The sequence below is a fragment of the Lontra canadensis genome, unplaced genomic scaffold (genome assembly GCF_010015895.1).
Source record: "Lontra canadensis isolate GAN:19392208 unplaced genomic scaffold, GSC_riverotter_1.0 scaffold52, whole genome shotgun sequence".
NCBI classification, from domain to species: Eukaryota; Metazoa; Chordata; class Mammalia; order Carnivora; family Mustelidae; genus Lontra; species Lontra canadensis.
In genome coordinates this window covers 11,081,988-11,109,683 of record NW_022631046.1, presented here as the reverse complement: position 1 = coordinate 11,109,683, position 27,696 = coordinate 11,081,988, and the positions used below count along the sequence as shown (strand labels likewise).

The 27,696-nt window shown below is 35.9% G+C and overlaps 1 protein-coding gene across 2 annotated transcripts in view; it reads right to left on the bottom strand.

Annotated features, from left to right (window-relative positions):
• The window catches only part of CFAP54 (cilia and flagella associated protein 54), a 317,324-nt gene that overhangs the window by 47,437 nt on the left and 242,191 nt on the right, over positions 1-27,696 (bottom strand). For both annotated transcript variants that reach the window (XM_032874281.1, XM_032874282.1), the window contains 7 exons: positions 26,938-27,043; positions 25,928-26,021; positions 19,521-19,619; positions 18,848-18,989; positions 6,360-6,533; positions 4,636-4,856; positions 458-628 (listed from right to left, as the gene is read on the bottom strand). In XM_032874281.1, the coding sequence (XP_032730172.1) occupies positions 458-628; positions 4,636-4,856; positions 6,360-6,533; positions 18,848-18,989; positions 19,521-19,619; positions 25,928-26,021; positions 26,938-27,043 (1,007 nt within the window). The remainder of the gene's footprint in view (positions 1-457; positions 629-4,635; positions 4,857-6,359; positions 6,534-18,847; positions 18,990-19,520; positions 19,620-25,927; positions 26,022-26,937; positions 27,044-27,696) is intronic.

Sequence of the window (27,696 nt, the reverse complement as noted above, 5' to 3'; positions counted from 1 at the left end):
GTGAAATTAATACATGACCAATTTGAGTTTATCTCAGGAACATAAGATTGATTTAATATTTTTAAAAATTGATTAACATATTAAAATCATAAAATAATATTAATAGACACAGCAGAAGATTTGGATTTGATTAAAAAATCTTAGCAAAGTAGACAGTAGGAAAAAAATCCTTAAACTGATGAGGTGGCTTCAAAAAAAAGTTAAACATCCTATGTTATGGTGACACACTGGAAAGTATCCCTTGACGATCAGAAAAAAGAAAAAATGATCAACTCAAGTCAGACTTTTCCTGATTTCTTAGTTATTTTCAGATTCATTCTACTAGACAACATACATTCTATATTGCTGGATATTTTCATCTATATGACAAGGAGCTGGACCCTATTTTCAAGTTATAATGGTCAAGTTAAACTTTATATCTATATATAAGATTTAGCTTTGTGATTATATTACATACCATAGGTTCTGTGTCCTTTGGAGGTCTTTCTAGAGGAGGAATGTACCACTGAAAGCAAAGTTCTTTGTTTAAATCTTGTATCTTCATATCTGATGACACATCTCCAGAAGATGGGCTGGCAGAGAGTTTATTTAATGATAAATTGGAGTGTAGAGAAGAGTCATGACATAACTAGGGGAAAATCAAAAGCAGTTTAATTGCTGGTAATAAATTCATTCAATATTTAAAACATTCACTCAATATCCATTCAATATTTTCTACAATATAAAATTCTGGGAATTGTTTTAGTTTGTCTTGTAGGTGTAGCTTTTAAAACTGTTCCCGATTACCAGAGAAGATTCTACTACAGAAAAATATGCTTCAAAACACATGGGACTCAAGAGCACCTGGGTGGTGCAGTTGGTTAGGTGTCCAACTCTTGGTTTAGCTCAGGTCATGTTCTTCGGGTCGTGAAATCGAGCCCTGCCTCAGGCTTCTTGCTCAGTGCAAAATCTGAGATTCTCTGTCTCTGTTTTTCTTCCCCTCTGCCCCTCCTGCTCATGTTCTCTCTCAAATAAATAATCTTTGAAAAAAAAAAAAAAAAGAAAAAGAAAAACCCATAGAACTCAACAAATGTCTTCCACTTTGGTGACTCTCCCAGACTAAAGATGTAGAGAGGAAAATGTCACTGCTATGATTTCAGTCTCAAGATCATCACAGATTCTAAGAACATCGCTTTTTTTTTCTTGTTTATTCAGTGGTGAATAAACTGAAGGTATGATTATAATAAATAGTATCTACTTTCCAACAGCATTTTTTGCAATGTCATATGCAAAATAAGACACAGTTTTTGCTATAAAATATTAAAATCTACTGATCTCATTCCCTCTTTACATGAATGTGGTTGATTTGTAAATTCAGTCTTGGAGTATCTGAGCCTACTTTGATGCAACCAGGTCCCTGAATCAGGAGTTTTCAGGAAACATAAATGTATAGGATGCAATTGGCAATTTCATAAATTATTCAGTTTTTTTAAACTAGCTCAGAAAACAAAGCACGGTTGCTATCAAAAAACTAACAGTCTATCCAGAGAGATAATAATAGTGATAATAATAGCTCAAATCTGAAAAGGACCTTCTTTAATGGAATGTAAACTATTTTCAAAATTTACTTGCTCTTATTCAATCCAACATTATAGCATGGTAGCTGGGAAGCAATTCTCTTGTTGAACTTTTGATATCCAAGGTATCTTAAGGCTTGATGATGAAGGGGAACATGTAAGTGGTCAGTAAGAAATGCCTGTTGTTTCTGTAAGGCTTTGTGCCTCCCACCATTTCTGAGCTTATTCAAGATATAAGACTGTCAGTGAGAGTCTTCAAAATAAAATAAAAAGAGAAAGCACAGACCTTTCAAGTTGTCTACTGAAAAAAGAAAAAATATGTCATGACCGAAGGGTAACATTAAAGATGAAAACTTTACAAAAATGTCTAGAGACTATCATCATAAAAGGATATTATAAGCCAGAATCTTCATTTATTAGTACTATGATACTAAAAGCATAACCAAAATAAACAATAAACAAGACTATTATGTTTAAATAATCATTTAAAAAAGTGCTAAATTAAGATTAATTCTATGTCATGCGGTTCACCAAAAATTCAGGTAAATAACTGATTCCAAAACTAATCTTATATTTTTTTCATATCTAAGTGCCTTTCAGAGGTTCTGACAACTATTTTAGCAAGAATTCATATTTAATGACTAAGCAGAAAAAAATAACTAAGGAGAGAAAAATAATAAGCAAATATTTACTATTTCAATATATACAGCATTTACTAACATGATGGTCTAATAATGGTAAATTGTAACAAAAGTTAATATCAAAAGAGGCATTTAATTTTCCATTATCTTTACAAAAACATAAAATCTATTTGCTAATGGAATTAAGTATATATGCTCATTGGTGGACCATACACTGAATATTTTTTGTATGTTTTATTTATTCTTTGAAAGGAATGAAACAACAGACCTACCAGGAGAAGCTTGTTTGCCACAGTCCTAAAAACAACAAATCACTTTACACTAGTCAAATATTTGACCTTACAACAAGTCTAAACATGAATCACCCAGCATTGTGCATAATTTTAATCATTTTTTTCTAGGAATTTTTAATGTAATTTGTTTGGCATCTTTGTTTTTCCACCACAGAGCTTCAATAGACCTAACAATATGCAGACGCACACGTTGATGAGCCTGGCACCTAGCAATGATCTCTCTGGAAAGACATCTATTTCTTTGTGGAGGAAAGGCAGGATTAAGTATCAAATTATGGAAAGAGTTTGATTGAAATAGCCTCGTGAGTGATTAAAAGCTCAAAAATGTTATTATAAAAATCAGCCAAGCTTGCAGTTTATTTTTTTAAAAAATCCAAAAGGCTCTATGCTCGTTAGCTGTCTACCCCAGTGAAACGAACACATGATTAGGTGGCTTGCACCTGTCAGGCGAGCGACAGTGATCTCCAGAGCTGATTATTCTGGGAGAGTGTTACACTAATTATATTTAAAAAAAAAAAAAAAGAGCAAACAGGGTACAACAATCTTTGGTAATGCTGCTGCCATTAGAAATGTCACATACATTTACAGTGTATTCAAGGTTCTCTGTCCAGAGCTTCATGCTTAGGAAATGGGTGATGGTAGGCTGCCCTTAATACTAAAATCCTCAAGCAGAGCTCCTTTCAGAATATTAAGAAATCACACCGATTAGTTTCCAGACTCATACAAAATAGTCACAAGAATCCATTCACAAAACTATAGTTCTCCACCTTCTCATTCTCTGCCCCTTATGCCAGAATGAATACCAGAGGCATCTGGGACACATGACAGTAATTCTCAAAGGGAGTCACAGTTTCTAGAAGGGTGAATTGGGGATCTGGTGTTAGATGGAAATGATTTCTTCCCACTCCCGCTGCTTCCTTCCCAGCCGAGGGTCAGACACTTATAGTACATTGCTGGCCTTTCAACTCCTCTCGCTCATCTCCCCTGGAGAACTACTTGACTGGTGAATTTGGCAAAAAAGAAATTTTGGATATGCATAATTATGCTCTTTCTTCTTGGGAGAGAATGGTTTGTAGGGAGTGACCATTCTCTGTTCCTTCATGAGACAGATTTTTTTTTAATTTTTTTAAAGATTTTATTTATTTGTCAGAGAGAGAGATTGAGAGAGCACAAGCTGGAGGAACAGTAGGCAGAGGGAGAAGCAGGCTACCTGAACAAGGAGCCTGATGTTGGGACTCGATCCCAGAACCCTGGGATCGTGACCTGAGGTGAAGAAGAACGCTTAACTGACTGAGCCACACAGGTGTCCCCAAGAGACAGATTTTAAAAAGGTCTGTGTCCACACATATTTTAAGGAGGCCTATAATGACCAAACCAACAAAACAAACAAACACAGCTGGATTGGCAAAATCTGTCTACTGTGCTATTTGCTTTTAGGAAGACCATTTCCAGTAAATATAAACTATATCCTGCAATGTCAACACTGACTCATTAGGGTGGGTATTTTTTTAATCCCATACTCTTAAACTTTTTTATTTCTTAAATGATCTATAATCTGGGCAAGAAATAGGGGTGTCGAGCATTGGGCATGCCAATCCTCCCATGTGGATCCTAATGCACTGCCTGGACAGCCACTCCATAACTCTCACTGAGAATCACTTCTTTAAATGAATACTTAAATTATCTCTTAGTAGGTCTTCCCACTACTTTTTAAAATCACAATTTATTAATATAACCTCACTCTTTTGTTCAAGAATGGTTTTTAAAAAAATATATTATTATCTATCCAAAAATCTAGCAGAACAAGATACAAAGGTTCTCAGTTTGGAAGAAGTCACATTTTCAGGTACTTCTCTGGGCTTAGAAACATGGACATGTGTGATATGGGCAAGTTTATAATCATAAAAATGAAAGTACTATATGGTGAAGTCCAAAGTCAAGAGAATTCAAAATTAATGACTGATGTATTTTTTTTGTTTGTTTGGAAAGAATTCAATGCAAATGACTTGATTTATTCATTTTATAAATACAAATTAGAAATTTACAATACACGATATCCACTTGAGTTATCTCAAATGTGCTTCCTTCAGAAATATAGCAATGACTCTAAGAAGTTTTACAAACATGTATGTTTGAGAACAGTACCTTGACTGGGTCATATAAGATTTTTTCCAAAAAAAGCGTATTTTCCAATCCTTGACATAGTTCTCTTGGAAATTCATCAATACAAGAGGAAGAATACAGCTGTAAAAATCTTTTAAGGAAAAAATGCATTTCTTTTTGGCGTAAAATCAGCCCAGAGTTGAAAAGGGACGTGAGAAGTGTATCATCTGGCAATGAAATTCCAGATCCTGGTTTTGGAGACGCTTAGTGAAGAAAAATATGTTAATTTAGAGTCATGTTAGACAAGAGAACAGTCTCAGTATTGTTGGTATTTGCTCATTAACTGCTCTCCCTATAAATCACACCACCTCAGTGACTGGTTGCCAGTGTAATTCCTCCGTTTTTAAGCTTATACACTAATGGCATTGCTTCTTGCCACAAGGAAATGAAGACAATTTCAGAAGGGTTTGAGGACATTGCTTTAGGTTCTAAGTCTTGACAATACAAAATATTCTACATAGTCATCTTATTTGGGACTTACCCTGACAAAGATCTTAAAGCAAAAACTTAGGTGCAGGCAATTTATTTGAAAAGTGATCTCAGGAGCATACGTCAGAGAACAAATGAAGTGTGATGTAGAGAAGAGCCAACAGAGAGTTAATGGATGGGCTGTAGCTTTGGACAATAAGGGCTCAGTCCTGCTGAAGACCTTCTGAAAAATAACATGTAGAACTGTCTGGATTGGGAAACTGGAATGTTTTCTACCAGTTTCCTACCTCATTAGTATGTGTGGAATCCCTGGCATTTTGGACTGTCCTGACAGTGGGCTGAGCAAGTCTCCGTAGTTTTAGGAAGAGCCCAGGGCAGAAAAGCAGTAAAATGTGGACGCGTGACAGGTGCCAGCAGGTGAATTCAAAGGTGAGCTGAGTTGATATGGGGCAGGCATTGCCAGACTGTGCTCTACTGGCTCATGTCCACATCCTCTGCTCTCGAACTTCTTATATTCTTGCCCTTCTCGTGATGTACCTTTTACACCTGACACCTCTCTGTGTGTTTTCTATCCTACTGCTAATTCCTGATAACCATGCGCAGTAACTCTGTGACTCAGCCTATTTGCCTTGCCAGCTTCTCCATCACTGGGCCCTGACACGGGCCAAACTGTCCTTTCCAACTATCTGCACTGATGAACAACACAAAATCACCAATTTCATGAGCACAGTGAGAAACACAAGAGGGACTGACATGAAGCAGATTATCCCAGTTTTTCTGGATGTTCTTCAGACAGCATTGATGATACAACAACAACAACAAAAACTAAACAAAACAAAAATACTCAATAAAGTTACATAAATTATCTGAAGTCATGTGTTTTTTCTCTTTTACATACTGGATGCTGGAACATTCTCTCCTTAAAGTCAAAATTCCATACTGTTCATTTCATAAGCTGTCAATTGTGATCACTCTTATTGTTAACTGTTTTGAGCCATGGGCCACTTTGGCAGTCTTGAGAAGCCTCTGGATACATCCTTACAATAACATTTTTAAATATGTGAAATAAAATATATAGAATGTCAGAGGAAGTTAGCTATGTTGAAATACTATTCTACCCAAAGATCTGTGTATCTCAGGTTACGAGCCTCTGAAATTTTCATATTCTGATGAGAGTTCACTCCAAAAAGAGGTCAATAGCATTTTAAAATTCTAAAAAAGAAAGATGACTTAACAAGAATTGGAAAATGTGTTTTTCTTAACCCATCAAAACCTACCTAGCAGTTTGCTCATATTATTAATCCTTTGCAGATGAATATAATAGCGCAGTAGAAGAATCCATGTAATATCCACTTTATTCTGAGGAGTTTTTCTAGCATCTGTATTATCACACACGCCATCACTTTGATAAGAGCATGTATAGGCAGTCGGGAAGACCACTTGGTAGTTATCTAAAAGTAAAAAATAATAACAGTAAATGAAGAAAGTTTGTAAGGCAAATATTATGCTTTCCTTGAAAAATAACCATATGGAAAAAAAAAAATAACCCATAAAGGAAAGACTGACATATAGGGCCACATTTGATTAAAAAAAAAACAAAACATTTTTATATCACAAAAGACACCAAACATAAAGTTAAAAGACAGGGACTCCTGGGTGGCACAGTGGGTTTGGCCTCTGCCTTCGGTTCAGGTCATGGTCTCGGGGTCCTGGGATCGAGCCCCACATCGGGCTCTCTACTTGGTGGGGAGCCTGCTTCTCCCTCTCTCGCTGCCTGCCTTTCTGCCTGCTTGTGATCTTTCTCTCCAACTAATGGATAAATAAAATCCTTAAAAAAAATAAAGTTAAAAGATAAACGACTGGCGGAGAAAAAATATTTGGAATATTTAGAATACATATGAATTGTTTTTCTCAAATATGTGTAATTCCTTGCACTAATTGATAAAGAAAAGTCAAGAGTCCAACAGAAAAGTGGACATAAAATTTCAACAGTCAACTCATAGAAAAGGAGACCCAAATAGCTAAAGTTTTAGCATTGTTAAAAATGAGAAAAATGCAAATTAAAATGAAATGCACTTCCACCTCTCAGCAATTGATAGATACTAAACTCTGAAAATAACAAATAGTGATAATAATGTAAGGCAACTGGTATCTTCATATACTACTTATAAGAGCAACTTCTTGGGAAAGCAGTTTGACAAGATCTTACACAATTAGAAATGCAGATACTCGTAAGTGGCATAAGTACATGAGGACTCTTGTAGAAGACAGTCATGACACCATTGTTGTAATATCAAAAAAATGGAAACTTGGAAAAATAAACAGAAGTCTATTCATTTGGTGGCATGCAAAATGAATTAATTAGATCTATAAGGCAGAAAGTATATAGTGTAGGGTCACAGTTCAAATTCCAGATGTACTTCTCACAAGTGTGTGACCTTGAACCTCTCTGCTCCTCTCTGGGCTTTTGACTTCCTCAGTTTTAATTTTCTCATCTTTAAAATGGGCATGGTAAGATCCTGAAAAGATTGTCACAACACACACACACGCACACACACACACACACACACGTATATTTATATATTTATAGCATATATATACAGTATTTTATTAGGATATTTATTGGTATTTATTAGGATAATGGCTGCTTCCAGGAAGGAAAGGAAGAAAGATGAATAGAAACTTTTATGGTTAACGGTCTACGTATGTTTTCTTGCATAATAAGATGAATTCCCATGCTCTTACCAGTTTAGCAAAGAGAATATTCCCAGTACTTTTGGAATACTGCACAAACCTCTCCCTAATCCCACTTCCTTCCTCCTTTCCTTCCTACCTCAGCAGGGTGCTGAGGTACATTTGCTAGTAATTTACTTTTAGAAAGTTCACCAAAAGAAAATCAGTTGAGTCCTTACTCAACTCAGTCATGCTTGACTGATTGTTTAGCTAAATATATGATTTTGGTTGAAACTCATCGTTCTTTAAAACTTTAAAGGTCTTAGTCTACTGTTTTCTAGTATCCACCATTGCTGGGGAGAAGCCAGATGCTAGTCAAATACTCATTCCTGTGTTTGACCATCTTCTTTACTCTGTAATGTTTTTAATGAACTCTTCATTATTTGTGGTGATTAAAAATTTCATTTTGCATCTAGGCCTAGGTCTTTTTCATTCATGCTCCTTGTTATGTAGTAGGCCTTTTCAATGGGAACACGCATCTCTCCTTGTGGTCTTGCAAAATATTCTTATATTTATTTCTCTGATGAGATAAATATAAGAACATGCTGATTCTCTCTCTCTCTCTCTCTCTCTCTCTTGCTCTCTTTCTACCTTTCTTACACCATATACTTGGACACTTGGTTTAAAACAGATGTGACACAGCAATATTGTGAAAAAGGTTGGTCTTTTTAATACATGGTTCTGGGTTAATTCTATATCATATGGAAAAAATAATCTTGACTTCAGCCTCACACCATATACAAGAATAGATTCTAGGTGACTTGGTGACTTGTAGGTCTAATTGTGGAAAAAAAAAAAAGATGGTAAACATAGGAGAGTATCTTTATGACTTTTGCATAGAAAAATATTTCTTTTTTTTTTATGTTATGTTAGTCACCATACAGAACATCATTAGTTTTTGATGTAGTGTTCCATGATTCATTGTTTGCATATAACACCCAGTGCTCCACGCAATCCATGCCCTCCTTAATACCCATCACCAGGCTCACCCAACCCCCTCACTTCCCCTCCTTTTCTAACACTCTCAGTTTGTTTCCCAGAGTCCATAGTCTCTCATGGTTTGTCTCCCTCCTCTGATTCTCCCCTTTCATTTTCCCCTTCCTTTTCCTAATATCCTCTGTGCTATTCCTCATGTTCCACAAATAAGTGAAACCATATGATGATTGACTTTCTCTGCTTGACTAATTTCACTTAGCATAATCTCCTCCAGTCCCATCCATGTTGATAACAAAAGTTGGGTATTCATCCTTTCTGATGGCTGCATAATATTCCATTGTGTATATGGAGCACATCTTCTTTAATGTTGTCCAATTTATAAATCTTTTCTTTTGTGGCTTATGCTTTCTGTTTTCAGTTTTGAAAATCTCATAGAAAAAGAATTTCTAAAATTATGAACTTTGTATAGTCAAAAGGTACAACTAGCAAAATGTAAAGGCAAAGCATAGAGGGGATAAAAGATATTTGCAACTTATACTCTACAAAATGGTTATATCCAGAATACTGAAAGAATCTCTCCATATTTCTAAGAAAAAGAGAAAACTCCCAAGAAAACTGGTCATGATCCTTGAATAAGGAGTTCCTTAAAAAGACTAAAAAAAGCCAATACTGGGGACCCTAGGTGGCTCAGTCGGTTAAGCGGCCACCTTCACCACAGGTCATGATCCCAGGGTCCTGGGATCGAGCCCCACAACAGGCTCCCTGCTCAGTATAGAGCCTGCTTCTCCCTCTCCTTCTGCCTGCTGCTCTATCTACTTGTGCTCTCTCTGTAGCTCTTTGTCAAATAAATAAGTAAAAATCTTTAAATTAAAAAAAAAGCCATTACTATATATAATAGTATCCTACCTTTTTAGTCATCAAGGTAAAATTTAAATTCAAACCTCTTTGGAGAACTTCTTGATAGTACTAAGTTGAAAATATATATACCTATGACCCAGCAATTCTACTCCTTGGTATATACATAAAAATGTTTATGTTTAAGGGGGTCCTGGGTGGCTCAGTGGGTTAAAGCCTCTGCCTTCGGCTCAGGTCATGATCCCAGGATCCTGGGATCGAGCCCCTCATCGGGCTCTCTGCTCAGCAGGAAGCCTGCTTCCCTCACCCCCTCTGCCTGCCTCTGCCTACTTGTGATCTCTGTCTGTCAAATAAATAAATAAAATCTTTAAAAAAATGTGTATGTTTGTGCACAAAAACTAATATACAAGTATATTCATAGAAGCATCATTCCTGATAACCCCCAAATATTTATCAACAGTAGAATGGCTAATAAATTGTTATTATGTCCATCAAAGAATGAACTACACAAACATAGTGTTGAACAAAAGAAGACAGATATAAAAGAATATAGACTATAATTTCACTTACACAAAAATCAAAAGCTGGCAAAACTAATACATGTGTTAGAAATCAGAAAGCAGGATTGTTAGGATGCATTGACTAACTTGATTGTGGTAATTATTCTGCAATGTATACATGTATAAATCATTACATTTTACACCTTAAACTTACAAAATGTTATACATCAATTATATTTCAATAAGGCTGGGGAAAAAAGGGGGTTGGTTGGCAGTGAAAGGGGACATGATATAGACTTGTAGGGTACTGGATTTATTTTATTTTTTACCCATGATGGTTATATGAGCATTTCTTTTATGATATTGAATGAAACTGTATTTTCACGATTTGTGTGATTTTTCCATATTTATGTTACAACACGATAAAATATTTTTGTGGTGACTTCCAGCAAAGTTGTCCATATAGAATTGGCATGTTGTCTTCTCCTGGAAATCATCCCAAAACAACACAAAAAACAAATAACGAAATGCAAATTCTATTTTCAATAAACCAGGAATGAGCTAAAATCCCAAACCACAAGATGCACGGCATTGTGTCCAAAGTGGTTGTCCCCAGGTAGAGGATACAAAGGAGGCAGAGGATAATATTCAGATGTAAATCTCAGAAAGAACGGGCAATGGTGAGTTGCACATTTTTAAAACAGTTATGGTGGCAGTTAAGTTGAGGTATCTTAAGACCAATTTTCAGAGTTTAAAGAAAAAGAAATACATACACATTTTGAACGTGTATGTGATGAGCTCTTAAAAGAAAAAAAATTCTTTGTTATAGCTTTTCAAACTACAAATGAAAAAGTCAGTGAAGCATCTTATAGAGTAGGTTATCATATTGTGTTGGCTAGAGAAACGCACACAAAAGCCTAGAAACTAATAAGTTAACATTGCTGAATACATATCCTGAAGACTAAGACCTCAGTGTCCTGTTTGCAATAACTTGCACTGGTTGAAAAATCAGTAAACAAAATTGTAGCATTTTCCAATAATAAAATAACTTGTAGAATTCGAGATATAGCTGCAAACATGAAGCCTCAGTAACACATCCACAGAGTTGCACTTTTGCCTTACAAATGCTCACATCTGTGGACATTGTTGGTCATGCAGTTTTGCTTGGATTTGTCTAATAATATCAGCACCAACTACTGAAAGATCTCCTTATTTGTGAATGATGAGCAAGAATACAAGTGAAATATGCAAAATGTTGAATAATCTTTATGAATTCAGTGGTTTATCCTGGAATAAGTGTGTTGACATGTGCATTGATGGTGCAGAGGGAATGATAAGTAAAACTGTGGTGCCTTCCCCTAGGAAGGCAGTGACATCAAACTGTACTAGTAGTTCTTGCATTCTTCATTACCATGCACTCATAGTAAAATGAATAAATTAAAAAATAAATATAAATAAATAAAAATGACAGTTTCACTTAAGAATGTCCCTGATAAGCAGAAAAATTAAAGTTATTAACTACTGACCCTCAAGTACCCATCTTTTTTCATAATTTGTGTGATGAAATGGGAAGAACACATAAAATGTTTCCACTCAGCCATCAAAAAGAATATAATCTTGCCATTTGCAGCAATGTGGGTGAAACTAGAGTGTATTATGTTAAGTGGAATAAGTCAGTCAGAGAAAGTAAAATATCATATGATTTCATTCATATGTAGAATTCAAGAAAGAAGGAAAAATAAAATAAGATAAAAACAGAGAGGGAGGCAAACCAAAAGAAACTCTTAACTATAGAGAACAAACTGAGGGTTGCTGGAGGGGAGGTAGAGGAAGGAGGAGGAGGGATGGGTTAAATGGGTGATGGGCATTAAGAAGGTCACTGGTGGTGTTGAGCACTGGGTGTTTATGTAACTGACGAATCACTACATTCTACTCATGAAACAAATACTACTATAGGTTAACTTGACTTGAATTTAAATTAAAAAAATATTTCTGCTGCATACTGAAATACACAATGGCTGTCTTAAGGAAAAGCACTTCTGTAATTGAATTGTAAATGGAATGCACTGATCCCCACACCCCTGGGCCAACCCCCCACCATGGAACACCATTTTTACATAAAAGAACAACTGAAAAGACAAACTAAGTGCTGTCCATACTTAGTTGTGCAGCAGACACCTTCCATAAAGTAGGAAAATAACTGACAATATTTACTACCAATGATAAAATTCAAATTTTTAAGAAAAAATTTAGAACTTTGGAAAATTTGTATATGCCACCATGGGCTTCCCAATACTTTCTGATAAGAAGAATGGTGGTGGTATTTTAAAAATTTTATTTTTTAAAAACTGTCCAGTGAATTATACAAACATCTGGAAGTCCTGCATAACCCAGAGAGTCACGATTTTCCAAATATCTGATGCATGATATTACAAAATCGTGTATGAGTAAAAGATCCACTCAGACTGAAAGACGAATGTATTTAATGTAACAGTACGAAAAGTTCAATGATATTGTTTCATAGTCTACACTGGAACTAAGGAACTACCATATACCTGGTGTTGGTTTGGTATCAAAGAATACTCACAATTATCTGAAAAGGCTCTTAAAATAGTCCTCCACTTTCTATCTACCTATCTGTGTGAAGCTGAATTTTCTTCACATATTTCGACTAAAACATGTTGTCACAGGCTGACTGCAGAAGTGGGTGTGAGAGTCCAGCTCTGTTATTAAGCCAGACATTAAAGAGATTTTTAATGTCACTCATGCTAACTTCTAATGGATTTATTACTGTTCTTTCAAAATTAGTTAATAAACTTTAATTTTAATTCCTCATATAACTTTATTTCTTCTATAATAATAGATTTGCCTAATTTTTTATATAATGTATTTTGAAGTAAATTTGGGTAAATTATATTTTTCTCCAAAATTATACATTTCACAAAGTTTTTAAAATTTATTTGCTTCAACTTAAACAGAAAAAAACTCAATTTCTCAATATCAGTGACTACCTTCCTCTCATTTATTCTTTTTAACTGTAATTAATTTTCCTACATAAGTTGGCTAATTGTTTCTTTTTCCCTTGAAATTATCTCATTTTATTGTTTTTGTCTCCTAGTTTATTATATACATATTATAAAATGATACAAAATAATGCCAAACATACCTTTCATGTCAATTAATTTAAATTAGCTAAAGTTGCCTATTATCAAAAAGAAAAATACTATCAAGTTCTAAAACAAAGAAAGCCCACCTCTGTGTTCTATTTAAGGGGCATATTTAAAATAAGATGATTAGAAAGGTTGAAAATAAAAGAATGGGCAAATGTGTACTAGGACAATGTAAACAAACAAACAAAAAGCATATTTGTGAATCTACTATCATATAAGCCAGCATTCCAGCCAAAACAGATTCTCCCCTAAAGCCTCCCTACACCTTTATTTTAGCCCAGTGAGACCTATTTTAGAATTCTGACCTCCTGAACTGAAGATAGACCTTGTATGGTTTTAAGTCCCTAAATTGTGGTTGTTTCTTATAGCAGGAATAGGACATGAATGCAATGATGCCAACTGCCTCTGCAGAGAACTCAGTTACTTGCAGAGAAGGTAGAAGGAAGACCTTCTCTCCATGCCCTTTTATAAATAAATTTTTTTAAAAATTATAAATAAATTTTTAAAATCATTTATTTTTTTATTTTCATTTTTAAAAGATTTTATTTATTTATTTGAGAAAGAAAGGAGAGTGAGAGCAGGGGAGGGAGAGGGAGAGAGAATCTGAAGCAGATTCCGCAGTGAGCATAGAGCCTGACATGGGGCTCAATCCCAGGAGACTGAGATCGTAGCCCAAGCCGAAATCAAGAGTTGGACATTTAATTGACTGAGCCACCCAGATGCCCCTTGGGAGTTTTGCTTCTTGACAATGAATTACCTATGTAAAAAATTGAACTAAGTTAAAAGAAAACAACGAGCCTCTTTTGTATTTGACCAACGTTGTCTGGTCTTTAACATCACTGGAGAAAATTAATACCAGTTCAAATTTTCTTTGTTTATAAAAAGGCTACTTTTTCTGATTGGGTATTTACAATTATTTTGGCTTTATAACCCAAAAGGGAATGCCAGAATTTGTCCTGGTATAATTTGCACTATACGTTTATCTTCAGAACTATTGTGGGAGGTACATCCATTGTAATGGTTTCCCTCCAGCCACAGCCAAGGTTGCATGGGTTTCATGGTTCTGGGCCAGTATTTAAATTTCCCTGCATTTTTAAGGTGGTGAGAATTCCAACCTTACCATCTTAGGTGGTGGTCTGACTTCTCCCAAGTGGCTAATTTTTGGCCCTGACCGGGCACTTGACATGTTTCTCTGCATCTACGTAAGCCAGTAAGGCATTGTGTTTCCAGTCCTCAGTTTGTAAACAAGTCCACTCTGCACCTCAGCTCCATGTAGTTAGGGTTCTGACCTGCCCTACCTACACGGCCCTCCTTCCAGGTGCCCTCTTTGACCAGGCATTCAAAGTCCCAGCCCCAGCTGTTCCCTCTCCAATGAGGTCCTCACCTTCAGCCCTTGTTTATGATCCCTCATTTTATTTTGGTAACTTAAGATTTTCTTTTCCTGATTTCATGCTGAGCTATAAGTTAAAACGATTTTGGTTCTGTTTTACCCAACCTTGCTACACATTTGGATTTGGGAAGGCAAAAGCATCTTTCATGTCAGCTCAAATCCAATACTTTGATTTCCTGATAATACTTTCCTATCACACCCAACACAGTGATCAAGGGCACAGCTTTTAGAATGGGATAGATCAGGGTTTGTATCAGCAGTAGAAAATCATTCTAGTTACATAACCTCTCTGAGGACCTTTCTTCATTTACTATATGTGCATAATGACACTCTCATGGAATTTTCCTAAAGAATAAATTAAATCATATAAGAAAGCACTAACACATAGCACCAGAAGCCACTGGTCCCGCTATTATCTAGCACTTGCTGCATTATGGCTTTCCATGGTTGTGTCAGTCTTTGATTGTTTGGGCCCTGCTGAGAGTTCCAAACAATTTTGTTACACTTCCTCTGTTTCCCTGCAGTGTCAATCTTCCCCTGCAAGACTGCATTCCATTGCATTCGTTGCTTCTTATTTTTCATTGTTGACTCTGTCTAGAATAAAGAACATCTCCACACCTAGTGTCTGATAATAGAGGGTGGAGAATGTATGCTCCACTCTTGGTTATGGGACTGTTCCTTCTCACATTTAAGTGATCAAAGTGCAGAACTCTCAGTGAAATTTCTAGAATCTTGCAGGTGTTGGACCAGAACAGCTCTGCTTCACTGAGGATGGTTGTCATCACACCCCATTGTCTCAACTGCTTATTCTCTAAACTGATAGAGAGCATGTGCACACACACGCACACACACACACACATCACTGCTATCAGCATAAATGATTTATCTCCATTATCATCTATAAGTTGTGTAATAATTTGGGAGTTGAGGATGTGTTCCCCTAGTTCTCCCCCTATGGACAGTTGTGTCTCAGAGGAATAGAAGAAATCAACATAGTAGTAGAGGAATAGCATCCCAGTTTTTAGTTGGTATTGACCCCATGTCCCTGAACCAGGGGCAAGGCAGTAAAGAAAGAAAAATCAGATTTTTTTTTAGGCTGGAAGTTTTTCTCTTTCAAGTGGCAGAGCATATATTAAAGGTCAGTTGTGATCCTTAGTTCTGCTCTACAGATCTCTTTTAATATTCCTGACAATAGTTCACCAACATTAGCTTTTAGCATGACATATTTATGTTTTTCTATATACCAAGTGTATGTAGTTGTGAGAGGCTGCATCCAGAACCATTAATCTTAAATGTTACTTTTAATTCAAAGTGTCTTGTAGAATTTAACAATTTTTATCCTAGCTGAGTTTTTTACCAAAGCCCCAAGAAAATCAAGACAAAAAGATATGTATATTTTAATACAAGTATGGCCAAAGTAGGCAGTGAATAAATGTCTTTTGCACTGAACCTAAATATGTTCTTATATTTGACAGTACCATCATTTCAGGGTCTCTATACCCACAAGACAATGGAGAGGAAACCTCAATAAATCTGACCAGCTGAATAACTCAATTCCTGTATTGTCCTACAGATATCATACAGTAGCTCTCTGGCACACAGACATGACTAGTCTATTCTGACATCATGCTCCTCTGATTATCAATACTCTGTTGGGAAAATGTGTTTTCTTTCCACTCTGCAACCCATGTCTCTGATCTATTTACACTTGCACTACAGTATACTTCTTCCAGAAGAAAATCTTCCTAATTAATTCACATGCTCATCCTGTCTGTGTCTAGCTTCACTTTAATCTGCCTCCATTAATATGGTCCTCTTAAAAGATGCATTTATATAATTTCAAGGTGTATGCCTGTTCTGATTGTCAATGACTAGAAGCTCATGGAAGGTAGGACTCACTTTGTTGATGTGTTCCATGACTACTCCTTCCCTCAGGACATAAATATTTGGTACAGTGCTCTGCATACAGTAACAATGACTACCGATCACCACCTCATGTATAGATCAATGCTAGTGCGGGTGAGATTACTGGGGTTTTCTCCTGCATGCTAATTTATGCTAATGTAAGGAAAATCAAACAAGTTTTATTTGCTGCTGTTGCCCTTTAGCAATTCCATATAATACGAACCTCCTTGCCATCTGGGTATTTGTAGCAATCAGGAGGGAATTCAGTACCTCCTTCCAACCCAAATACCGAAATAAGGGAAACCATCAACGTGAATTAATTATCAGTCTGCTAGGAAAATACTGGAGGGCAAAACTATTATCCTTAAGGCAAAGCAAAATGCAAAATAGCATGGACTTCCAAATTTGGTCATTTCAATTTAGTATTTTGGTAAAACAGTAAAGGAGTGCTTATAGTATAAAATAGAAACAAAATCAGAATATGCTATGAAAACCACCGAAGTAGGCAAAGAAAGCAGACACCGTAGCATTAAGCATAGCTAAGATGAAGACTACTTGCTCACCTGGACCAACTCAGATCATTTGGAGAGGGGATGCTGTTCCTCACGGCATGTGCCCCTGGGTGACAACATTAGCAGATCACTGGAACACCTTTTCCTGTCTTTCCACGTAGTGACTCAGAATTCCTCTTAGGTTGCTACCAGCCACAGACTGAACTTGTCATGTATGATAGTCTAGATTATCGTTCAGCAAACATTCTTGCCCCTCTCCTTCTCTATGGATAGAGTAGATTTCTGTTCCTCACTGATGTTGGACTTGGCCATCTGTTTTGTTACGATCTATGGGATGTGGTGTGGAGAGAGCCCTTGAGTGTGCTTCCATGATCTATCTAGGCCCTTTTGCTCTGGTGTACAGCGTGAGAAGAGCATGTCCCAAACAGCCACCGCCTCTTCAGCTGGGGCTTCATAATAAATGTACATGGACTACTCCCGAACTCAACTGACAGACTAAAGCCGAATACATGAGACAAGTCAAAGAATGAATTCTTGTTGTAAGCTACTAAGTTTTAGGGCTGTTTGATATATGGCATAATTTTGGTAATAACTGATTAATACAGAATTTTAGATGTAACTGATGAAGCAAAATCCCACCAGGCATCAAAGCAATAAAATAAGAAAATGACAGCTCGGCATAAAAAGTTCATCTAATGGTTTAACCTCTGGCAATCCATTTTTAGACTAGAAAGGAAGAAAGCCAAAGAAGGGGATGGTTTCAGACACTAACCCTTTGGCTAAAGTTGAATTAACACTTCAACAGAGTCAAGCTGCTGCCTATAGATATGTTCTCAGAGGCTTTAGAAGGACCACCCTCACTCCCACCAAGTTCAAGGACCACTCTTCATTCCCTTTGGCTCAATGCTTCACCTAGTGCCAAGGAAAATTAATTATGCTTGTTACTGAAATGTCAGTCTGGAAGCAAGACTCTAGCACCTTACTTCTTAGAACCCATCCAAGTGTTCAGTATGTAAGAGTACTCAATAAATATTTTTCAAATGAATGAATGGACAAACACATAAATGAATGTTAAATATGTTACTGCTCATCTGACGTAGAGGTTTAGATTGTATTTTATTAACAACGGAGTTCTAAATGAGAAAAAGCAAATAGCAGTGAGGTCAAGTTTAAATTCTAACCTCTCTTTCATTAATTCACTTAATAAATAGGAATGCTTGTAATGTGCAAGTAATGTATGATTTTCTGTGGTTAGGGCAGCAAACAAAAAAGTCCCTTCCCTCATGAAGCTGATGATAGTTTAATGAGAGAAGGAGCTCAAATACATACACCTGTGTCCACAGCCATACATACACATGCACACATTTAAAATATAAGAAAAAGCACAGAGAACTACATGAGAGTACAAGAGCAAGGACACAGTTTAAAGGATCAGGAAAGGACCCACAAGTAAATATTTTCCAAAGGCCTCATTTGACATGTGTGAACTGAAAAAGAAGCAGACAGAAGGGAACACCATTTGTCACCAAGCCCTGCATCTGAAACGCAGGAGCTGACTGAATAACATGTACATACATACAATGAAGTGATACCCCTTTGTTTTGGAAGCTAGGCCGTAAGAACGTTAACCTCTCCCTGAGGTTCTTCACACCATTATCCTCTCTAAGCTAAAACCCAACAAATCACCACAATTAAAACTTTGCAACTTGATTAAACATTAAATATAACAGGTTTTTATAAAATGCCTAGACATTTCAAACATACCAAGCAAATAATCTGTGTATGAAGACAGAAGATCCACGGTGGCAAATTCTGGGATGTTTGGTAATGCCCCTTGGCTAACTTTATCAGTTCTAGCATTCTTCTTTCCAATAAGTAGATTCATTTCCAACACAGCTTCACTGACCTAAAATTAATGCATAATTAGAATCCACAAATGTGAGCTTTCTGATTCATAGATTATCCATTAGGTAAATAATCTGAAAAAGTATATTCATAAAACAATATTCAATATACATTGGAAGAAAAAATAATCTGAAAACAACACATGATCCCCAACATGTAGTATATATCATTGTCAAAAATATCATTACTGTTGACAATTTAATTAATGTATGAGCCACTTTAAATAGGCTCTCTGCCCTAGCTACAACAGATATTTGCCAAAATGTCAAAATGTGCACATATGTATTTGCCAATATGTTCATTAAAGGAAAGCTGAAACAAACAAAGCCAGGCCTGGCTAATAAAGATTAAAAACATTATGTATAATATAAGGAGCATTTCTAATCTTCCTAAGAAACATCATCAGCATAAATCCAAAAGAACGTGAATTTTCCTTTCTCTCATAGAGATACATTGTGCTGCCCTAACAGCTGGCAGGTAGAGGATACAGTTTGAACAGTAAAGAGAAAGATCAAGTAAAAATCACACCAACCTGGGCAGCAGCTCTTATCACAATCCAGGCCAGTGAACTGTATATTTCAAATTTATTCATCATTGGTTCTTCAAGAGAACTATGCCTTCTGGCAGAAGCCTAAAAAACATAGCACATGTACTATGATAAAGATAAATATATCATGAAGTTTCATGATAAATTTTCTCATCCTCTGAAGACGACATTTCACTATGTAGCCATTAAGAATAATAATATTAAAAAACAATAATGTATATGTATCTACGTGAAAAGATGTTGAAAGTGTATGGGAGAAATGAAAGTGGAGGTTATAAAATAGTATGCAAAGTATGATCCCATTTTAAAAAAGACAAGTACACACATATACTCCCTGTACAAACAAGCAGAGAAAATTATTAACAGTGGTTACCCTGGGTTTTAAAGGTGATTATCTTTATGATCTTTTCTAATTTTTTATGATGAACTTGCATTATTTGAGTAACAATAAAATAAACAAATGGCATTTTAAGGGAAGTATTTACTTAAAATGATATTTGCCATTTCAACAGAGGATTTATAAGTTGAATATATCATGTGTAAGGATGTCAGAAATAAGAACATTATGTAAAGATTTTTGATAGGGGGGGCGCCTGGGTGGCCCAGTGGTTAGAGCCTCTGCCTTCGGCTCGGGTTGTGATCCCAGGGTCCTGGGATCGAGCCCCGCGTCAGGCTCTCTGCTCAGTGGGGATCCTGCTTCCCTTCCTCTCTCTCTGCCTGCCTCTCTGCCTATTTGTGATCTCAGTCTGTCAAATAAATAAATAAAATCTTTAAAAAAAAATTTTTTTAAAGATTTTTGATAGGTATTTGCTGTCATCTTTTTAACTGGGAAACTGTTAAAGGGACAATGTAATTTTAAAGTTCCACAGAATAGCAAAAGCAACAATGAATGGAGATAATTTTTACTGTGTGTGTGTTCAGTTTTGTGTGTGTATGTCCAGTTTTTTTTCAATTAACATATATTTATTATCAATACAAATCAATAATGATAATATGAGTGACTAATCAGTGGCACTGAATTAGCACTTTGTATCATGCACTTCACTGAGCATTTTACATGGATTATTTTTTTTTAATTTTTTCAGTGTTCCAAGATTCATTGTTTATGCACCACACCCAGTGCTCCATGCAATACCCACCACCAGGAAACATAAAAAAATCAATGTTACAAAAGTTAACAGAAAGAAACTCCACTAGTAACATAGTACTTGCCTATTTTACATTTTTAAAGATAACTAAAATAAGAATTAACAGTCAATTCTTAAGATTTAACTCATCTGGATAAAACTACTCAATTAGACTGCTTGGTTCTAATTTTTTGATGTTCGTATTTTGGCCAATTCTTTGATCTTCAACAAGACTGCAGAAAAAAACTAACAATAACAAAAGATACCCTTCTTTTACTTTTGGCTACAAGACTCCCCAGGAAAAAGAAAGTCAATAAATTATGCTGATGCCAGAGCAGGGAATACAATGTGCAAATGTGGCCTGGCCTAGATCAAGTGCTAAGATTGCGTGGAGGTAGATGAAACCCAGAGAAGTCTGGAGAATCTATGCAACACAGCCCTGTCCCAAGATAGGAAGACCCTAGGTATTAGCGAAAATGAAACCACTTAGGTTCTTGGGTAACCCTTACCTGCTTACTGGCTACGTAAGTTTGGGAAATTTACTTAAATTCTGCAAACAAGACCAGCAGACATTAAATGAAGGATACATAATAATATTAAATAATTATAATGTAAGAACAATTAGTGACACAAACATTTTTTAAAAAGAAAGCTCATTTTGAATTGAGAGGGGGGCCTTATTAAGAAGGTTGGGCTTGAGTTCAGAATGGAAAAATGTAGACAGAAGAACATAAAGGGTATTTTTTTTTTTTTGTAGATGGAGAAGGTGTTTAACACTGCATATGAGATTCTAACTCATGCAAACAAACAAGAAAAAGAGGAAAATGAATCTAGATCCTAAATGAGGAAGTAAAATTGTATTTGTTTGCAGAAGACATGATCCTATATTTAGGAAATCCCAAGACACACACATACACACAACTCTAGAATTAATAAATGTACATAACAAGGCTGTAGGACACAAAACTCAATATTCATAAATCAATTGTATTTCCACATATCAATAAGTGATCTGAAAATGGGAAAATATTCCACTCACAATAGAAATAGGCTTAACAAAAATGTACAAAATTTGTACAATGAAAAGTAAAGAGCATTAATGAAAGACATTAATATCTAAATAAATGAAGGGACAGCTCATATTCATGAATTGGAAGATTCAATATTGTTAAGATGGCTATTATCCCCAAATTGATTTATAGATTTAACACAATCCCTATCAAAATTCTGTTAGTTTTTTGCAGAAATTGACAAGCAGCTACTAAAATGTATATGAAAATGCAAAGGACTCAGAGTAGCTAAAATGATTTTGGAAAGAAAGAACATAGTTGGAAGACATGTACTTTCCAATTTCAAAGCTAACTGAAAGCTACAATAACCAAGAGGGTGGATATTCCTATTAAGATAGACTTATAGATTAATGGAATAGGATTGGGAGTCTAGGAATAAACATTTACATTTATGATCAATTAGTTTTTGACAATGGTATACCAAGGCAATTCAATGAAGAAAAGACAGTCTCTTGAACAACTGGTATTGGGAAAACTGGATGCTATGTGCAAAAAAAAAGAATTTAGATCTTTGCACACTTTACACTAATGTTAATTCATGGATCATACATAAACATAAAAGCTACAACTATAAAACTTCTAAAGGAAAACATAGAAGAAAAGCTTCAACACCTGGGGTTAGGCAAAGAATTCTTAGACATGCAACAAAAGCATGATATATAAAAGAAGAAAAATGATAAACTGGAATTCATTAAAATTTAAAACTTTGTCTCCAAAGACACTATTAACAACATGAAAAGACAAGCCATCAACTGGAGGATATATTTGCAAATCAAATATCTGATAAAGGACTTGAATCTTGAATATACATTTTAAAAATCTTGTGATTATAAAAAAGCTATTTTAGTTTAGGTTATGGGCAAAATATCTGAATAAACATTTCCCCAAAGAAGATAAAGAAATGATCAGTAAGCACATGAAAAGATCTCAGTATCATTGGACAGCTGGGAAGTGCACACCATAGCTACAATGAGATACACTTTATAACAACTTGGATGGCTACAATCAATGATAGAGATAATAACAAGTGATGGCCAGGCTGTGGAGAAACGGAACTCTTATTCACTGCTCAAAGGAATACAAAATGGCACAGGCACTTTGGAAAACAATCTGACAGATCATCAAAAGGTTAAACAGAGAGTTAGCATATGATCCAGCAATCCCATTCTTAGATATACACCCAAGATTACTGAAAACATATACTTAGGAACTTGTATATAAATGTTCAAAGCAGTATTAATCAAAATATCCAAAAACTGGAAGCAATTCGTATATCCATCCATCAGCTGCTGAATGGGTAAAAAAAAATACTGTATATCTGAAAAAAGGACTACTTTTCTTTTCCATTTGTCTTTTTTTTTTCTTTTCAGTGTAACAGAATTCATTGTTTATGCACCACACCCAGTGCTCCATGCAATATGTGCCCTCTGTAATACCCACCACCTGGCTCCCCCAACCTCCCACCCCCCCTTCAAAACCTCGGATTGTTTTTCCGAGTCCATAGTCTCTCTCGTGGTTCCTCTCCCCTTCCAATTTCCCTCAACTCCCTTCTCCTCTCCATCTCCCCATAAAGGACTACTTTTTTATTCAGCAATAAAAAGGAACAAACTTCTGTTACATGTTACAACATAAGTGAACCTCAAGAACATAACACTAAGTGAAAAAGGCAGGCACAGAAGACTATATATTGTATGATTCCATTTATATGAAATTCAATTATAGGAAATACCCCGAAAAGGCCAATCTATAGAGGTAAAAAAACAAATTAGTGGTTGCTTGGGGCTAGGGGTAGAAATGGAAATGATTGCGAATGGGCACTAGGGATCTTCTTGGAATATGGGAGTGTTCTAAAACTGGATGGTGATGCTAGCTCCACAGCTCTGTAAGTTACCAAACATCTGTGAACTGCGCTCTTAAAATAGTTTAATTTCATGCATGTAAACTGCACCTCAATACATCTATTTTTAATATGTGTGCTTGCTAATCTCTTTCTTTGAACTATTTTCCCCCTGCCTAACTACTTGGAAAACATCTAGTCATTCCTTAGAATTCATTTCATCTGTGAAGCTTTCTCCAGTATTCCCCCAAAACAGAATTAGTTCCCACTTTATTCCACTTCTCTACTTTGACATATCTTGATTATAGTCCTCATTGGATTTTGATATAATTATTTCTCTCCCTTGCTCATCTGTGCTTCTTAGGGAAAGAGAGTAACATGCCTGGCATACATTAGGCACTCAATAAGTATTTGGTTAATGAATGACTACATGTTCATGAAATAGTCAATTCCGTTTAACTAAAAAAAATAATTATTGAACACCTACTATGTACAAAAGACTCTAGAAAGATAAAATGTGAATGTTTAGCCAAAGTCACATATTGATAGAAAATGGTACACCTCTTTTTTGAGTACTTATGTGCCATGCCCATTATCTTGTTTAATTCTCCTACTCTAAGAGGACAATATCCTCATCTCCACCTCACAGATGAGGAAATTAGGCTTAGAAAGGCCCCAATTATCCTGCTGGTATGTCGTGAAGCTAGGATTCAAACCCAAGCCAGTGTTCTGGTCACTTTGCTCTGTGGACTCTCCATAAAAGTGAAGCAATAGTGGGTTTTTTTTAAGGGTTTATAAAGCATGCCTTTATTAGGACAAACTTTTAATGTGATAATTTCAATGGCTGAATGTGTCTGGATAAATTCTTATTTGCCTTTGGCTGTTTTCTGTGTTTCTATTAATTGTATGACTTGCTAAAATATTTATATTACATTATACAAAAATAATGTGATATTATATGGAATTATTTTTTCATTCAAATTCTACCTTATTCAAGTTCTTAAGTATGAATACTTCTCTAGTAAAGAGCAAAAAGTTGATATATTATTATCCTAGCATCCTATCAATTTGCATTGCTACTTGCCATAGAAACAAAGATTTTCATTTTCTCTTACTAGAAATAAACATGTTTATCACACCATAAAAAGTAACTTTTCTATGTAATCATTTTGATAAAAAATAAAATAAAATAATAGCTGCTATATCTACCTAAGTGGCTACGATGTGAATAATTCAACTAACTAAAAGCCTGTTGGCCTAAAGGTTTAAATCAATGTCTATGCTGTCTCAAAAATTAGAGATTTGACACCAAACCTTTCTGAAAAAAATCTCTTGCTGGGTCAAAGGTTTACTTAATTGCAATGACTTATAAAAAGCCTACTGAAATTTAAAAAGTAAAAACTACGATTTACTGGGCTCATCTATCTCCAATGCACCCACATCCTGCCCACAGGATCTCCCTCAGTCTAGATCCCTGGAATTCAAGTGTGGCCCCCAGACCAGCAGTAGCAGTATTAACCTGGAGTTCCTTAGAAATATCAAACCTCAAGACCTCAACATCAACATACCAAATTGGATTCTGTATTTTCACAGGATCCCCAGAGGTGCTTCTGCCCCTCAGTTTGGAAGGACTGCTCTAAACAGATGCATGATGCCAATGATGTGCCTCTGCGACTCTCCTCATCCAACAAATCCCACCTTGATCCTTATGTTTCCCAACAGAGTCATTCACAGTCCCACAGACCCATGTTCTTTCCTAATCCCCAATTTCACCACCTAAATCATCGCTCCTTCCTTCTCTCCCCTCCCTTCCTCCCTCCTTCCCACCTTTCTTCCTCTTGCTTCTTCCTTCACTGGTTTATTGTCTGTCTCCCTCTACTAAAAGGTAAGCCCCATGAGATTAAAGACTAAGTTTGTCTTAATCACTACTTCATAACCTTCCAGAATATTGTCTGGGTCACAGTAGATATTCAGTAGGTATGTGATGAATAAATGAATGAGTCTTTCAAAAGGTGATCTGTTTGTACATCATATCCTTGATGAAAATCTTCTTTGTCCATCTGCTTAACCAATATATCATTTCTTATAATTTCCTGATTAATATGAATAACTTAGAGTATTTACACATACCTACATTTCATGTATAACATTTTAACAGGTAAAAATGTCCACATGGACTCTATTTCCAGAGCCTTATATAAAGTATCCAAAGAAGTATTTAAACATGAGTGTGAGTATAAAGTAGCAAATTAATTTCTCCAAGTCATACAGAAAAATCAATCTCATTAGTTTTAGCACAGAGTTACCAAAATAGCAAGTTCAAAGACAATTAAGATTTATAATAAAATAGTTTATTACCTTAAGTGTTAATGGTGATGTTGAAAGTTTGGCTTTTGGCTTCCTCATATGTAAAAATAATAGGGCCATTTCTAAGTAGGAGTCTCTTATCAACCTAAAATGATGTAACATTGTACTTATTAAGTAGTTTCACCATTCATAATCATTTTGCATCATTTTCCACAATTTCTGAGCTAATAAAAGGTAAAAATAGACAACACTAGTACCTGTCCCCCAGACTCACACCTTCATTTCATAGCACTGTTGGCATAGACACCAATACCATCCTCCCTACTGAAACTGAAAGATATTGAAGAGACATTCAACCTTGTCCTGTGCTGGCAACACTCTCTGAAGCCCAGCATCAAGACCATTCTAGAATAGTCCACACACAAATAGTCCCGCACTAAAGAAGTGAAAATCAGGTCTTAAGGAACCTGCCTTGCAAACCAGACCTCTCTTTCTATCCTCCTACACTAAAGTGGAAAGAGACACACAGAGTCATGCAGAAAGCAGTGATTTGGTATGGATTAGGTCTGTGTATTCACATCCAACCTGTCAGTTGGGGCCATTTAAGTCAGCGTAGTTGTAATAATACTGGCGTATACCCATTCTTAAGATGATTTTTGTATAGAATTAAGTTGGCCAGCCCTGGTCCTGCTGACAGAGTGAACATCCACACAGATCCTTTCTAGATACAATTTCACATCCATGGGAGTCTGCTAGAATCCTGGGATAGACAGGAGATTGGTGTGAGTAAAGACTAGAAGTAAATTCACAGTCTAGTATGCCACCGTGATAACTGCCATCATCAACCACCACTGTAAAAACAAGCCTTGGTCAGAGCCAAGGTCAACGATCTTGAAAAGGAAGTCAGTAAACCTGCTGGACAATGAACCCCAGTGAATGAGCCCTGTGGTGGGAAGGGGGTCTCCCAGTCATCCCAGCCTTGAATGTTCAATGTACTACGAAAACATAGGGCTTAAATCAAAACACATATAGTTATAATAATGGAAAGATTTTCTTTTTACCCTGAGTTTTGATCATTTCTCAAGCTTAGCTGTATAGCTTCAAATAAACTCCCAAGTTGTGAACTTGGAGATTTCTCTTCCATCAATATTTGACGTTCTATTTTGCCTGAAAGAATAAAATATATATATATATATATATATATATATATATGGTTTTTTCTTTTTCTATCATTTAGAACTTCAGAATAAATATTTCATGCCAGAACTTCAGAAAATTGGACGTGCTGTTCCTTTTGCCCATCTGTCTGTTGTTTTTGCAGTAAGGTCAGCTAAAAGTGAAAGATCCTTTGCTCTCTTCCCCAGGAGCCTCCAGCCTCACTCTGTGTTTAGTGAGAAACACTGAGTCAAAGCCTCCTTTGGCTTTCCAGACACAAATGTTCCTACCATCTTATTTTTCTACTTCCTTCCTTTGTACTTTCCTTTCCTCTATAGGGCTAATTCCGTTTGTCTACATCCATGTCCTCTTTCCTCTGTCTAGTATTGCAGATATCACAGAAAACAATTCTGTTAAAATAAAGCCTAAAAAGTCAACAAACACTTGAAAACAATTGCAAATGATGCAAATGCTTTAGGGCTCACACAGCTCTCAGACCTAATGGTGAGCCACAGCCTTCACTGGAATGGCACTTCTGTAGCCAGAAGGGCAAGAAAGGGAATCTTTTATCAATATGAAAAGGATTCACAGTTTTCATGCAGCATGTGAAGGGCTGCACATAGGGCACAGAGCCTCCCGGTGTTAAGTTCACATCTGGCTATCAT